Consider the following 16,482-nt stretch of genomic DNA (forward strand, 5'->3'; position numbering starts at 1 on the left):
GTTCCTTGGTGACAGCTGGATTGTATTTACTCACTTCCTTGGGACAATAATCAACCTTTACGTGTTGCTGATGTTAGGTTGTTCTGACAGCATGATATAAGCATGGTCTTAAGCATGCCTTGCACTGGCCAACTCTTTGCATTGTTGACAACTGAATAGCATTGAGTTGCAGGAAATAAAATTACAGATGCTGAAATTTGAAACAATACAGAAAATGCAGAAAGATCTCAGTCAAGCAGCATCTGTTGGAAGAAAACATTGAATATTTTGAGTCGGGGACTCGTTCTCAACCGTGTTCCAACATTTATTTTTGAACTGTAATGTGTACTATTGCATGAAAGGAACTCGTGAAACTAGACCTAAATATGAAAGGGTTTTTAGTGTTTTGAGCTAGGTCAATCACCAGGTGTGAATATGTAACAAATTCTTTGTGGACCAGCTGGTCAATAGGTGAGAAGCCAATTAATTGGGTTCTCCGAAAGCTTTAAATATTACAGCATTTTGTGGGGAGGGGAAACGGCAAATGTAAGTGGCTCACCACATACATGCACAAGGTGGACTGGCTGGATGGATGGGGCCATTCTGTACCTGGATTGGACCTGCAGGCATATGTTTATACTTTAGAGATGCAGTGCAGAAACAGATCATTTGGCCCACTGACCACCCCATACACTAACACTATCCTACACACTAAGGACAATTTACATTTTTACCGAAACAAATTAGCCTACAAACCTGTACTTTGGAGTGTGGGAGGAAACCGGAGCACCCAGAAAAAACCCACGCGGTCAAAGGGAGAACGTACAAAATCCATACGGACATCACGTGTAGTCTGGTTCGAACCTAGATCTCTGGCGCTGTGAGGCAATAGCTCTACCGCTGCGTCACTGTGCCGGTCGTGTATATCAGGGACTTGAAAGCTTGGCAGCCAAAGGAACAGATCACATGATGAGCCACAGATTAGAATTTGAGAAAAGCAAACCTGGAGGTTAGCAGGTTGGAGAAGGTTAGAGATGAGGAGGAATAAAAGCATGAGATTTGAAAAGGACAGTGCCAATTTCTTAATAGGGAGCAGTAGTATATCCTCGAGCGCAGGAGTGATGGATTAATAACTCGTGGTGCAAGTTTGGAGGTGCACCCGAAAGTTCTGACTAAAGTGAGCGAGGCTGACTAGATACACGGGTGAGGATTTTAGTAGCATGAAGCAAGGGTGGAGCCTGGCGATGGAAAATGAATGGAAGCAGCAAAATTAATGATAGCACACGTGTAATCTGCATCTCAAGTTGGGTTCAAATATGATTACGGTGATCAAATGTCTGGTTCACATTCAGATAGTTACCTGGAAGAAGATTGGAGTTGGGGGTTAGTGAGCAGAAATTTGACCAAAGACAATGGCCTTTATCTTGCCAGCATTTAGAAACTTTTGCTCGTCTTGAGTATATGACATGCAATGTGATGTTTTAGAGAATGGAGAAGGATCAAAAGTGGTGACATAAATATGTGCACTGTGGAACTCAATCCCTCTTCTCAAATGAGAAATAGGGCAAAGGATAATTCCTCGTTGTGGACACTGCAGTGCTTTGCATTCTCTGGCTATGATTGGATGGATATCTTTGGCAGGTATGACCCTTTGCAAGTACAACACTGGAGAGTAGTTCAACAGCAAAGATTATATGACTGAATTGCATGTTTCAAACATCGAAGTTTAAATTCTTCCATGATGCAGTAGAGAAATTTGACTGCTTAACTTCGGGAAAAAAAGAGCTTTGTACAATATAACAGTGTTCTGTATTAAGCCTCAGTTTTGAAAGTGAAGCTTGAAGACTTCAAGCTGTTTTTACATAATTGAGCAATCTGTCCTTTTCAAAGGGTTATAAACCAATAACCCATCAAATTTGATGCAAACTAAAATGTTATTTCAAGTTGTATTTGATTTTTAATTGGGACTGTATAATGTAATATGAGCACTAATTGCCTTTTCTGTTCTGTTTCAGGTGCTCTCTGCACTTGATATACTTCAACCTCCACACATTGACTACTTTGAAGAAATGTATCCTACCAGTCAAATATAATATTTCTGAAGTTACTGCAACTGTCCATTTCTGTTCTTTGTGAAAATATAGTTAGAATTTTGTTTGGATTTTATGAAGCTGCACGTTTGAGTCATGGTGCAGAGAAAATGCCTGTTCACTTGATCATGACTGCCTCCTTCTTATAAATTGGTGTAGAATGTCTTTTCAAAGTTGTTTCTCCTCTAACCAAAGTTTATTTAAATGCTATTTTTTAGTGTGTATACTATAAAAGATGTGTTTTGGGTCAGTCTCAAGTGGCAGTCATTCTGGGAAGAGGTGAAAAGGAATTTTGCGCAGAATACAGTGAATTTCTTGGAATTTACTGCCGATGAAGAACATGGAGGCTGTCATAAGTACATTCGTAACAAATCAATACATTTTTAAGTATTCAGAAAATCTAGGAATTTGGTGTTTTTGCAGGAAATGTGCTCAGGCAAAAGATCAGTCACATCTTGTTTGACAGAAAGGGCCAAATGGCTGCTGTCTTCTACTTGTATTAGTGAGATAGTTTTGCAGTATAGAAACTGACTCTTTAGCCTATCATCTCTGTCTGGGCCTTTTTGATTGCCATCTACACTATTTGCATTTGTCTGCCTTAGGACCATCAACTTCTGTGCCTTGCCTATTTAAATATCTCAAACATGGAGATTGGTGAAAGCCATGCTAACTATTCCTGATCTGCCTCTGCCTTTCCAAAGGTATATAAATCCTCTCCTTCGGTATTTCATACCGCTGATTTAAGTCTTACTGACCCACAGTTACCTACCATATCCTCCCTCGGAGGTAAAGGAACAACATTCTGGCACCTTGCTTGTAACTAATTAGGTTGTTTAATAAAAAAATCTATCGAGGTCCCTGCTGTCTCCGCCCTTGCTTTCCATAGCAACATGGGTAGATCTCATCTAGTTCTGTGGATATATCAACCTTCATGTATCGCATGGTGTCTAACTCCTGCTCAATACTGACCTCGAGATTATCTACTTACCCATCACCCAATTCATTGCTTTCCATGTGCTTTAGTTAGGATCTCACCTTCATTGTCCAGCTCCACACTTGGATTACTTGTTTGGTCCCTGAGAGGTCCCACTCTTTCTCTGGATACCCTCTTGCTCCGGATGAACAAATGTTCCATAATTTACCTTGAGGGGAAAAAACAGCACAACACTTAACCAAAATATGTAAAGTGATCAAAAGATTTTGAATTCAAGTAGTTTAGATTTAGATTTAGATTTAGAGATACAGCGCAGAAACAGGCGCTTCGGCCCACAGGGTCCGCGCCGCCCAGCGATCCCCGCACACTAACACTATCCTACACCCACTAGGGATAATTTTTATATTTGCCCAGCCAATTAACCTACATACCTGTACGTCTTTGGAGTGTGGGAGGAAACCGAAGATCTCAGAGAAAACCCACGCAGGTCGCAGGGAGAACGTACAAACTCCGTACAGATCAGCGCCCGTAGTCAGGATCGAACCCGAGTCTCCGGCGCTGCATTCGCTGTAAGGCAGCAACTCTACCGCTGCGCCACCGTGCCGCTCTAGTTGATAACAATCACTTGCCGAACCAAAACCGTGTGCAACAAAAGTGCTTTGTACAATATAACAGTGTGATGGTGGGGCTTTAAACAATGATAGAAAAACCATGAAACAGCAAAATGAAAAACTGGCTCCTTAATTGCATAATTTCCTATTTAAAAAATATATATTTCTGAGCAGGTGTCATCTTGTGTCATCCATTTACGCCATAGAATAGATTTTCTGCCCCTAGCAAGTCCCTCATCACCTCAGTGCTGTGAGGTATTCGAACAAAGAAAAATATTGTAGTGCATAGGTAGCCAAAAGGGAAATCTCTTTTCAGCTTTGCAATAGCACGGGGACTTTGTACCCTCCCGTTTGTCTGATCTACTTTCTTCTCACTGCTGCTTGCAGTCAAGTTTTCCTTTCCCCAACAAAGCTGTTCCTTTATTTTTCACTCTTCCGACTTCGGTCCCAGTATATTATTTAGCAGCTCAATTCTTCATTCCCACTTTCAGTTTAACGGTTATTGCAGAAAAACATGATATTCGGCACATCAAATATTCTACGTTAACATCAAGTTTCTTTGATACGACTGATGCTAGTGGCTTCCTTGGGCATCGTTGGGGCTCCTCTGAAGTCCTCTTTGGAATTGTTTTACCACGACTGGTGATATGGGTATCGATGGTGATTTTTGGATTTAATAGACAATAGGTGCAGGAGTAGGCCATTCGGCCCTTCGAGCCAGCACCGTCATTCAATGTGATCATGGCTGATCATTCTCAATCAGTACCCTGTTCCTGCCTTCTCCCCTAACTCCGCTATCCTGAAGAGCTCTATCTAGATCTCTCTTGAATGCATTCAGTGAATTGGCCTCCACTGCCTTCTGAGGCAGAGAATTCCACAGATTCACAACTCTCTTGACTAAAAAAGTTTTTCCTCATCTCCGTTCTAAATGGCCTTCCCCTTATTCTTAAACTGCGGCCCCTGGTTCTGGACTCCCCCAACATTGGGAACATGTTTCCTGCCTCTAACGTGTCCAACCCCTTAATAATCATATGTTTCGATAAGATCCCCCCTCATCCTTCTAAATTCCAGTGTATACAAGCCTAGTCGCTCCAGTCTTTCAACATACGACAGTCCCGCCACTCACACTTATCCACATTAAACTGCATCTGCCATGCATCCGCTCACTCACACAACCTGTCGAAGTCACCCTGCAACCTCATAGCATCTTCCTCACAGTTCACACTACCACCCAGCTTTCTATCATCTGCAAATTTGAATATTGGTACTTTTAATCCCTTCATCCAAGTCATTAATGTATATTGTAAATAGCTGCGGTCCCAGCACCGAGCCTTGCGGTACACCACTAGTCACTACCTGCCATTCTGAAGGGGACCCATTTATCCCCACTCTTTGCTTTCGGTCTGTCAACCAATTTTCTATCCATGTCAGTACCCTACCCCCAATACCATGTGCTCTAATTTTGCCCACTAATCTCTTATGTGGGACCTTGTCAAAGGCTTTCTGAAAGTCGAGGTACACCACATCCACCGGCTCTCCCCTGTCAATTTTCCTAGTTACATCCTCAAAAAATTCCCGAAGATTAATCAAGCATGATTTCCCCTTCGTAAATCCATGCTGACTCGGAACTCTTCATAATTGTGACTACCTTGTTACAATTGTATGCCTTGTATAGGTCTTAGCATTTGTAGTTGCCTGCTATTTAGTTAATAAATATTCTTTGATTTTGAGGTTTTTGATTTAGGTAGTGCAAATGCCATGCCCTGTGAAGCCTCATTTTTCTAATGAAACATTGATTCATGCATTCCTCTGCAGATATGCTAACAGTTTTCTGTATACGCCGTTAGCAAACTGACTCACTGCTTTGAACCATTTTTGTTCATATCTATTTCGATGGGGACTTGAAAATGATTGAGCACAATAATCTGTCTACAAAAGCCTTTAAAATTCAACGGATAAATATGGTGGGTGCCCTTTCTGCCACTGAAAATAAATTGCGTTTAATCGAGTATTGAGGGCATTGACTCAATGTCTTGCCATTTCCAATGAACAATTATGCAATAATAGAATACAGCTAATTTGGCCATGTATTTAAATGAGTGGCAGCTTGCAATAGAATTAACTTTTTTTCTCATAGTTAATACCATCTCTCTAAATTGTGAAATGATAAAGCTCTAAATACTATTTTACCTGTTATGCCCTAATTTTGTTCAATGTGAATATGTAACTGCATGTCAGTTCAGGAATCTATGAACATTTCCCCTATTTGGCACCTCTCCTTCAAACTACTATGGCATTTTTTGTACATTATGAACATGAAAATAATACCTAAAATTATGAAAACATTTTCGTGAGCAAAAGGCACCTAAAGTACAGTGAACAGTAAATCATCGATTATGTTTCACAAAGTTTTGCAAATATAAAAACGATAATCAAGGAATTAAAATGATTTGAGTAATACCTTGAAAGGGAAACAAGGTATTTATCTGTTTTAGGAGCATGGTGTTAAGACTGTTTTGCTTGTGAAATAGTTCCCCAGGAAAATTCAGTCAATCAGTCCTACACAAACTCAACTTCTGATTAGTATTTGATTTTTTAAGTCTCCATTTTCCATTGTAAATATGGTGATAAATTTTCCTTAAACTGGTCAAGTGACTTAAGCGACTTAAGCAACTTTAACAGAATAAAAACATCTTCAAAAAATGGTGCCTCTTTAAATATAATTTCTGAAAATTCCAACTGAATATTTTTGTTTTTGGAAAGCTGTTTTAAGGAAATAAATCTGTCAGTCAGACCTTGTGGTGATGAATTTTTAGTTCAAATTTTCATGATCTCCAAATATACTTTTGTATTGCTTAACTGTGTGGTTAATTAAATATTGATGAATGGATGGCCTCAAAAGGTTACATAAAGGGGCAGAACATGCGCGGAATTTCATCATTTGAATTGATATTGCTGGAAATGATAAACTGGGACATTTTTCAAATGGAAATGTGCTTCAAAAACAAAATGTACAATATAACTGAGCATGTGCTAAAGAGCCATTGCTAATATTAATAGCTTCCTGAGAATTATTGGTTATAACCACTCAATATGTGGCATATAGTTTAGAAAAACTATTGTTTTTTCCCTGCTACAAAGTAGAAATTTGTATTTGCCCTTGGAAATTAGATATTATAAGCCAGGCAAATTATTGCACGATAAAGTTATTTTAACACGAGATAGCCTCTCTGCCTCTCGCACCATCAGGCACTGCATGAACTGCACAGTTCATTGGTTTTGTTCCCAGAGAGGAAGAGAGAAACTAAGTTTTAATTTGTCAACAGAATTGAGGCCAACCAAATGCTGCTTTTATATTCCAATAATATGCAAAATAGCATAGAGTTTAGTTGGGAAATTAATGTGAATAAAATAGTATTAAAAGTAAAATGTCTGTTTTTAAAATGGGACAAACGTTACAGTAAACTTTTTGGTATGGTGGGAAAGTTAAATTAACGTTGTTGTATATAGAAATTACAGTGCTTAACAACTATCATTACAGCTGTATCACAAGTTTCGTCCTGTTGTCATCCTGCTTGCTTAGCATAATTATTTGTTGATGAAGCCCAAAAATATATTTGAAAACTGAAAATCTTGCAAGTGTATTAACTTTAAATGTCCCCTAATGCCGTTTATATTCTAATATACTCTAACAGACTTTTCTGAATATTAAAGTTTGGCTTCAAGCTGATAGTTAAATAAATGTCAACACATTGCTGATCTAATTCAGGGAGTCGGGCATCATCTCTGCAGGGAATGGACAGGTGACGTTTTGAGTCGTATCAATGTTAATAAGTAGATTGTAAACATTAGTACATTTAACAAAGGGTTGTTTTTTAATCTGGCCCCACATCATCTCAGGGGCTGTCTCCCTGCAATGACCGCACTCTAATATTGAAATAACAATGAAGAGTGACCACGGAGAGTGCTTAATTATATTCCCCACAATGCACCTTTGTGTATGCTTTAATTTTTATTAAAAAGTTTATGAAGACTAGCATTGCATCATAAAATTCTGTAAGCACGTATTATAACTGTATTATAACTTTTACAGTAATTATGCACAAACAATGAGAGTGAAAGGAAAATCTTTTAAAAACATGACTTTTCTGCAGTTTTACATGTAGCTTCAATTTTAATAGCGAGCTGCAATTGTTGATGAAAGATGTTAGAAATAGGCTAATTTGGATGGTGTTGAGACTTTATAATGCTGCAGTTCTAACGGAACTAATTGTCAAGTTTTTAATTGCCTTATTTTTCTGCTCCATTGTGCTTTTACCTATATTTTCTGCATTTGTGTACAGCTTTGGCATGGATTTTCAACAGCATGTTTGATCCTTGAATAATCCATATCTGCATGTTAATTTTGCACAGCCATAATTGATTTATTTCAAATCCACTGGTGTCATGTACCATCATAATTTCAAGGTTTCCCATAGTTCCCATAGTTCACAGTCCAATAATTAATTTTGAGTATCTCAACTTCAGATCTTCTATATCTCTCTATATCAACATCGCGGGGCTGGAAAATGGAAGTGTCCTGAGCTAATTCTGCTACCACCATCGTCTATTGTACAAGTGATGGCTCCCACTGATTGTTGCCGGAAGCTTGCACCCTTTTCAGGACGGATGATGACAGTGATGTAACATTTGAAACATGGATGATGAACACGAAAGAAGAAGACCATCTATATCTCTTGTTCCCCTTTCCCCTGACTCTGTCTGAAGTAGTGCCTCGACCTGAAATGTCATCTATTCCTTTTCTTCAGAGATGCTGCCTTACCTGCTGAGATACTCCTGCTTTTTGTGTCAATCTTCAGATTACACCTGTTCTCACTTTGCAGTCATGATACTGAGCTCATTTCTTAGCAATTTTTGTTTTGCTACCTTCCATGCTTGCGAACAAAAGCCTCCTTATAAATACAGTGCTCTCCATAATGTTTGGGACGAAGATCCATCATTTATTTATTTGCCTCTGTACTCCACAATTTGAGATTTGTAATAGAAAAAATCACGTGGTTAAAGTGCACATTGTCAGATTTTATTAAAGGCCATTTTTATACATTTTGGTTTCACTATGTAGAAATTACAGAAGTGTTTATACATAGTCCCCCCCTCATTTCCGGGCACCATATTGTTTGGGACACATGGCTTCACAGGCGTTTGTAATTGCTCAGGTGTGTTTAATTGCCTCCTAAATGCAGGTGTAAAAGCTCTCAGCACCCAGTCTTTCCTCCAGTCTTTCCATTAACGTTGGAAACTTTTATTGCTGTTTATCAACATGAGGACCAAAGTTGTGCCAATGAAAGTCAAAGATGCCATTCTGAGACTGAGAAACAAGAATAAAACTGTTAGAGACATCAGCCAAACCTTTGGTTTACCAAAATCAATTGTTTGGAACATCATTAAGAAGAAAGAGAGCGTTGGTGAGCTTACTAATCGCAAAGGGACTGGCAGGCCAAGGAAGACCCCCCACAGCTGATGATCGAAGAATTTGCTCTGGAATAAAGAAAAATTCCCAAACACCTGTCCGACAGATCAGAAACACTCTTCAGGAGTCAAGCGTGGGTTTGTCAATGACCACTGTCTGCAGAAGACTTCATGAACAGAAATACAAAGGCTGCACTGCAAGATGCAAACCACTGGTTTGCTACAAAAATAGGATGGCCAGGTTACAGTTTGCTAAGAAGTGCTTAAAAGAACAACCACAGTTCTGGAAAAAGGTTTTGTGGACAGATGAGACGAAGGTTAACTTGTATCGGAGTGATGGCAAGAGCAAAGTATGGAGGAGAGAAGGAACTGCCCAAGATCCAAAGCATACCACCATCCGGAAGTGGCGGCGCTGCCAAAATAGTAGTGGCTCGACTGCGGTCCGTTTGTCTTTTTCTTTCTTGTCTTATTTCTAACGTTAAATGTATGTTATAGTTTACTTTGAGTTGTGTATTATGTAGGGGGGTGGGGGAAACTTTTTTTCTTGTCGCTTTCTTCAACAGAGAGATAGCCTTTTCGGGTTGCATCTCCGTTCGCGTTGCAGCCTAGCATCAGGGAGCTGGCGGCCTCCAACTGGAATCGACCTCGAGGGCTCCGGTCACAGCCTGTGGTCTTACTTGTAGGACCGGCGCGGCTTAAAATCGACTGCGGGATCTTCCATCGCCCAGCAGGGGCTTCAGAGTCAGGAATCTTGATCGCCTCGACGCAGCAGCTTTGAGTGCCTGACTGCGGGTAAAGAAGCAGGAAAGAGATAAGACTTTCTTCTTACCTTCCATCACAGTGAGGAGGCGCCTGGAGGAGAGTCACTGTGATGGTTTGTGTTGAATTATGTAGTTGTGTGTTTTTGTTGCTTGTGACTGCATGGTAACTAAATTTCGTTCAAACCTGTTTTTCAATGACAAATAAAGAAACTCGATTCAATTCATCTGTAAAACACGGTGGTGGGGATGTTATGGCCTGGGCATGTATGGCTGCTAAAGGTACTGGCTTCATTGATGATACAACTGCTGATGGTAGTAGCATAATGTATTCCGAAGTGTATAGACACATTCTATCGCATGCAAAGGATATGCAACAACATACTAAACATGACTACTTTCATTTACATGACATTGCTGTGTCTCAAACATTATGGTGCCCTGAAATGGGGGGACTATGTATAAACACAGCTGTAATTTCTACATGGTGAAACCAAAATGTACAAATACCCTTTAAAATCTGGCAATATGCACTTTAACCACATGTGATCTTTTCGATTACAAATCTCAAATTGTGGAGTACAGAGGCAAATGGCCTTGTCCCAAACATTATGGAGGGCACTGTACATCTTTCACAATGCTTTGAATATCTTTACTCCTTTGTCCTATCTTGTCTAGAAAATTTAGAGTATTTGTCAAGTCTTCGCTCATGTTGTTAATTAAACTGAGTTTGTGAGGAGTGAAATGAAGCCAAGTTACTGAGCAGAGTGGGGAAGTTCTACATATGATTTAAATCAATCTAGGATATTTCATTAAGCTCTTTGAATCGCCACATTTTGAGAGATTTTAAGATATTGCAACGATTATAAAAAAGAGCACTTCCCCCTCCCAACTTTATAGCTCTTTAAGATTTGTGGAAATACTATGGAACAAATATAATCCCTTTGTCAAACTAATTCCTTACTGGTTTCAAATGAACATACCCATGATGGTAGGACTTGTAGGTCAGGAGCCTTTTGTTATTTTAGAAAATAGTAACGATGTGATTTATGATTCCATTCTTTATTTGTGCTATACTATATTTCAGTGATTCCCCAAAAAATGGATGATTTGTTGTCCAAGTAACCTTTACAAATGATAACTACTGCTGGACACCCAAGTCCTTGAAGGTTGTAGCTTGATTTATATTGCTATTTGTTGTAAAATCTAGTCATAAAACTATAGTGATCTGACTTGGTGTTATTTTTTAGATGAGATTTATAAATCAGCAAAACTAGAGTTTATCATTCATTGAAAAGATTCAGTTGACATTTCACATTCTTGTAATAAAAATATATTTTCACTGGTTGAAATACCATTAATATTTCAATCTTCTCTCGTCAGCTAAAGGATCACTTTAACCAAAAACAATGAAATATTTGTACTCTAGAAACAGAAAATAGGTGCAGGAGGAGGCCATTCGGCACTTTGAGCCAGCACTGCCATTCATTGTGATCATGGTTGATCGTCCCCAATCAATAACACGTGCCTGCCTTCTCCCCATGTCCCTTGATTCCACTAGCCCCTAGAGCTCTATCTAACTCTCTCTTAAATCCATTCAGTGATTTGGCTTCCACTGCCCTCTGTGGCAGAGAATTCCACAAATTCACAACTCTGGGTGAAAAAGTTTTTCCTCACCTCGGTTTTAAATGGCCTCCCCTTTATTCTAAGACTGTGGCCTCCTAATGGCCTCCCCTTTATTCTAAGACTGTGGCCTCCTAATGGCCTCCCCTTTATTCTAAGACTGTGGCCCCTAATGGCCTCCTCTTTATTCTGTGGCCCCTAATGGCCTCCTCTTTATTCTAAGACTGTGGCCCCTCTGAAGTAGTTAATTTTTTTAATTCTTTATGCTTACATCTCGATATGAAAATTGGTCAAACCCCAAACTAGTGCAAGGAAAACAAAAACCTCCCAAATACCCAGTTTGAAGTATTCAAAACTACAGAAGCCAGGACAGGGTGGTTTTATTATTAAACTACAGAAGCATTTAAACAAAAAAAATAATGGACCTCGTCAGACACCATCTGTTCAAGCTTGGTGAATTCAAACAGATTAGAAACATAAAGTAAACACTGACTCTATTCCGAGCTCCAACCCCTCAATTAAATTATCTAGAGACAGTAATCAGATTCTGTTCAAATGAATGGCATCTTTGAGCTTGCGTTAAGAATTTGTTAATGTGTAGCAGTTTCACATTTGGATCAACAGCAGTGCAGGTGCTTTACAACTTTTGAGCAATCTGTTGTCATGGCAGTTGAGATGGGGGATACAGATTTACAGGGTTTTCAGTGAATAAAACAGGATCTTCAGTGTATAAATTAGGATTTTCAGTATATAAAACAGCATCCAATTGAAGTTTCCACAAAGAGTGCTCAAAAAACTCGATGAATGATATGGAGCCATTTGAAATCTGAGCCCATGTGGAACTACTTAATAGAAGATTGCTAATTTCAGTATCTATATAATCTGGAAGGATTCCTGCTTCAAACATGCAGCACGCTGTATCTATACATAAGCGGCCACATTTGTAGAACAGATGTGAACATGTGCAACTGTGTGCAAGCTGCTGTGCACAAAAGACAGCCTCTTAACCAAATTAAATTAGAAATCCACAGCTACCTAATCCAGTTTGGCACTTAGACCAAGTTATGGTTGGCGACTTTGTTAGAAAGACCAAAAGCATTCTTGTTTTTCAGGAAATATATCAGAGACGTATTACATTCTCCAGAACTAAGATAACATTACCAATGCCATTCCTGAACCAATGGGGCAATTTTTTTAAAATTTAAAAAGCATATTTCTTTCATAATTTCTAAATAGGAATCACAAAATTTTGATTTTGTATATAAAATCTCCCAGCAGAATTGACAATTCTCATGGGCTGGCTGCCCATTGATGTAAAAACAGCTGACCTGGATGTTTACTTCTAAATATTTGTATCTAAAATGAAATATTGTGTGGGAAAGTATCACAGTGGTAATCTTGAAAAGGATCTTTCCTCCTCCATGCCTTGGTTTTTCATTTGTGTTTCTTTTTTTAAGGTTGCTTCTGTTTAAACCAAATTCTACATGTTTAAGGTTGATGTTGTCTGAGACATGAACGGATGTACTAGTAAACTAAATCAATGGCTTGTTTATTTATTAATGCTTGTTTCCGAATATGTTTTCCTGTTTATCCCCATACCCCTTTCCAATCAGTCTTCCCACTTGAAGAAAAATCTTGAGACCAGCTTCTTTGGCACCAGGAATACTTAAACAGAACCTCTGTCTCCCCCTGACCCATACATGTTTGATCATTTTTGATGCTGCTGTTTGAGTTTTATAGATTTAAAAGGATGACTTTCCTGCAGTAAAAATTTGACACTGCACTTAATATTGTGATCTGTGAATATGTTTGGCATAAACATCGAAACATCAATGCATCCATCATCTCATCTTGATTGGAAGAATCATTATACAAGTAGATTCGAGTGGAGTTTCTCTCATTATTCAAGCAAAATGTCTTTATGATTTTTAATTATTGTGGATGTGTTGTTCCGTGAATAGTATTTAAAGTCTCATTTGAAGGCATTGATTTGTGCTGATCCATGTGCCATAACCAACCACAATCTCGCCCTCGGCTAATAAAAAATGCACACCTGCATTGGTCCCTAGAAAGGAGACGGTCAAAATCTATCAGGTTTCATCGTTTTTGTACTCCTGAATCCAGTAGTGTAAAAGCCAGTTCTGCAATCGCTCGAGGAGCTGAATAAATGGAGACCCTTGCAGAGATTAGAGAAATGTAGCACCTTTGTATGTTGATTAGCACACCAATTGATGCATTTATTTGTCAAAATGTTTGAGAATTCTTAAATGCTTACTGTCTTTAGAAACAACCCAGGTTATTAAAACGTTAGTTTAGCATACTTAATTTCACAATGTAATTAACATTTTTCCCCTATAAGTATTTATCACGAGTTGATTTCCAAATTGCATGCTTAGAAGTATTGGTATCAAAGAGCAATGAAATGAATGTTGAAATAACGCAGATCATGATAACCACTTCATTGCTCTAAAGTATAAATGTTTCCTGAGGTGGTGAAAGGAACTGTACGCATTTCTTTCTTCAGAGCAATCTTGACTCTAGCTTAAGATAGACACAAAAAGCTGGAGTAACCCAGGGGGACAGGCAGCATCTCTGGAGAGAAGGAATGGGTGATGTTTTGGGTCGAGACCTTTCTTCGGACTGGTTTCTGGTTAACCTGGTAAACAATGTCTATCAAGTATGTAAGCCGAAGTGTCTTAATGCTAAAGGTTGAATCTACAAATTCTATTGTCTAATTTGCAGCAACTACATTTTTTTTCCTTGACTTTTTATCCCATAGCTATGTTGTCACAGAGCTAATGCAAAGTGACCTTCACAAGATCATAGTGTCTCCACAACCATTGAGTTCTGATCATGTTAAAGTTTTCCTCTACCAGATTTTGAGAGGTGGGTATACGATATTTAAATATGTACCAGCATGTAGTCTAAGCAAAAAAAAAAAAAATTCTCTTAAGTCGTGATTCTTACAATAAAATATTGAGTTGTGCTAGTAACCATCCTTAAGGTTTATAGATCCAGATGCTTTATCCTTGAACCTTAAAGAGATTCAATAGGGATGTATTCAGTTAAGATAGACACAAAATGCTGGGGTAACTAAGTGGGATATGCAGTATCTCTGGAGAGAAGGAATGGGTGATCTTTTGGGTCGAGACCTGTCTTCAGACTGAGTCAGGGGTGAGTGAAACTAGTGATATGGAAGGGTACAGAAAAAAAAAAGGTGTGAAAAGGACAGATCAAGGTAATATAGAATGGTTCATTGAGTCAATCTGCTTTGTTCCATGGAGAACAATCAGTTTCTCCTTGCCTTTCATTCTTGGTTTATTTGTAGGAGCCCTTGGGTATAGTGACAATGCTTCAGTGTAGTCATGGGAAAAGACAAGGTTGGCCTTCAAGAAAAGGCTTTAAACTGAGGGAAGGTGGATCTCAATAGTATAGTACAGGATATCGATTTGTACCAGCATCTGCAGTTATTTTCTTATAACTAGTATAGTACAGGATCTGGTGGAAGTAGATTTACACTGCCAGCGGAGAAGACGACTTACAAGAGTTAAATAGCAAGACAATAAGGGTTCAAAGTCAGCATATTCTTCAATGGCAAAGATGGTAAGTTTGGGTAACTTTGAACAGAGGTTATTGAAGGTTTAATCGGATAAGATATTTAGCATAGGGTTTGATCTGCGTTCAGTTTTCACAAGGTCCATATTTCAGAGAAAGATTGGGGAATCCAAATCACCATCTCTGAGTCAACATCACTAAAATGGATTGCCCCTTTATCTTACGATATTAAATGGGGTATTGTATGCAAATTGGTGGCATGGAACCTTCCCTCTGCAAAATGTAAATACTTAAAATGGAAAGTACTGGAAGCATTTAGCGAAAGTTAAAATCTGTGAAAAGGAATGTTTTGAGTCGGTGACATTTCATCTGAGCTTAATTGTGTGTACCATAGGGTATCTAAAGGACATGAAGTGTGATACAATTGCAGTGTTATTTCACAGAGGGGAGAGGAATTATGACTTGATGCCCTCTCTGAGCAGGCAGACCATTAAGAATGAGAAACAGGAATATAAGTTGGTTTTGAACTCATGAGTAAATTGACCTTTTAGGAAATGTATACTCAAGTCCTAACTTTTCATTTAATGCTTAAATGGACAGCAACTGATTAAAGTGGAATTAATCTTTGTAGAACTTTCAGCAGAAACTTTTTTGATATCTGATTCTTAGAGATGGAATTTGATTTAGTGTTTGTTTTGAACCTGGAAATCAATAGTACATTCTGTGATTTGAAAGTAGCAAACTCTGATTTGAGAACTCAATGTATAAATTTAGCACATTCAGGACCATCTTAGTGTCCACCTTCTAGAATATGTTGCAGTGTCACCAAGCACAAGGTGGATGCCAGTAGGGAACTTAGTGTTATATGTGCGTATTTAAGGATTTACTATTGATTTCAGGGCTGAAGTATCTGCATTCAGCTGGCATATTACACCGCGACATTAAACCAGGGAACCTTCTTGTGAACAGCAACTGTGTCCTCAAGGTGGGTTTGCATATTTGTTAACTACAAATCTAATGTAAATTAATCATGGTCATTTTTATTTTTGCTGATATGACAAAATATTCTCCCCAACCCTGCCACTTATTGTATCATTATTAATCAGTAACCTTAAATCTCAAATGATATTAAGCAAGATACAACTTGTGTATATTGTTACCTGATGGCATCATTGATGCACAAATATCATACTAGAAAATCATCATTCGTACTCAATAATCTATTAGGAAATGTTTCGCCAGTAGTTATAATAGATTCTACAGAGCAACACTGTTAAATAGCAAGTGTTGTAGTTTGTCATTTGGTGATAATCTGATCTGCATGCACAAATTTGAATTGAAGGTTTCACAGGAATTTATTTTCCACCAATTCCTGAAAGGCCCCAGAAAGAGAGTAATAAATAATGGCAAATTAGAAGGTAGCTGAACTAAGATAGAAGTATGTAGCATTATGGAGGGTAAAA

The 16,482-nt window shown here is 38.5% G+C and overlaps 1 protein-coding gene across 3 annotated transcripts in view; it reads left to right on the plus strand.

Moving 5' to 3' along the window:
• The window catches only part of nlk2 (nemo-like kinase, type 2), a 144,706-nt gene that overhangs the window by 84,492 nt on the left and 43,732 nt on the right, over positions 1-16,482 (plus strand). For all 3 annotated transcript variants that reach the window (XM_078422168.1, XM_078422167.1, XM_078422169.1), the window contains exons 3-5: positions 1,995-2,050; positions 14,244-14,350; positions 15,919-16,004. In XM_078422168.1, coding sequence (XP_078278294.1) covers positions 1,995-2,050; positions 14,244-14,350; positions 15,919-16,004 — 249 coding nt within the window. The remainder of the gene's footprint in view (positions 1-1,994; positions 2,051-14,243; positions 14,351-15,918; positions 16,005-16,482) is intronic.

The sequence above is a fragment of the Rhinoraja longicauda genome, chromosome 26 (genome assembly GCF_053455715.1).
Source record: "Rhinoraja longicauda isolate Sanriku21f chromosome 26, sRhiLon1.1, whole genome shotgun sequence".
Classification (NCBI taxonomy): Eukaryota; Metazoa; Chordata; class Chondrichthyes; order Rajiformes; family Arhynchobatidae; genus Rhinoraja; species Rhinoraja longicauda.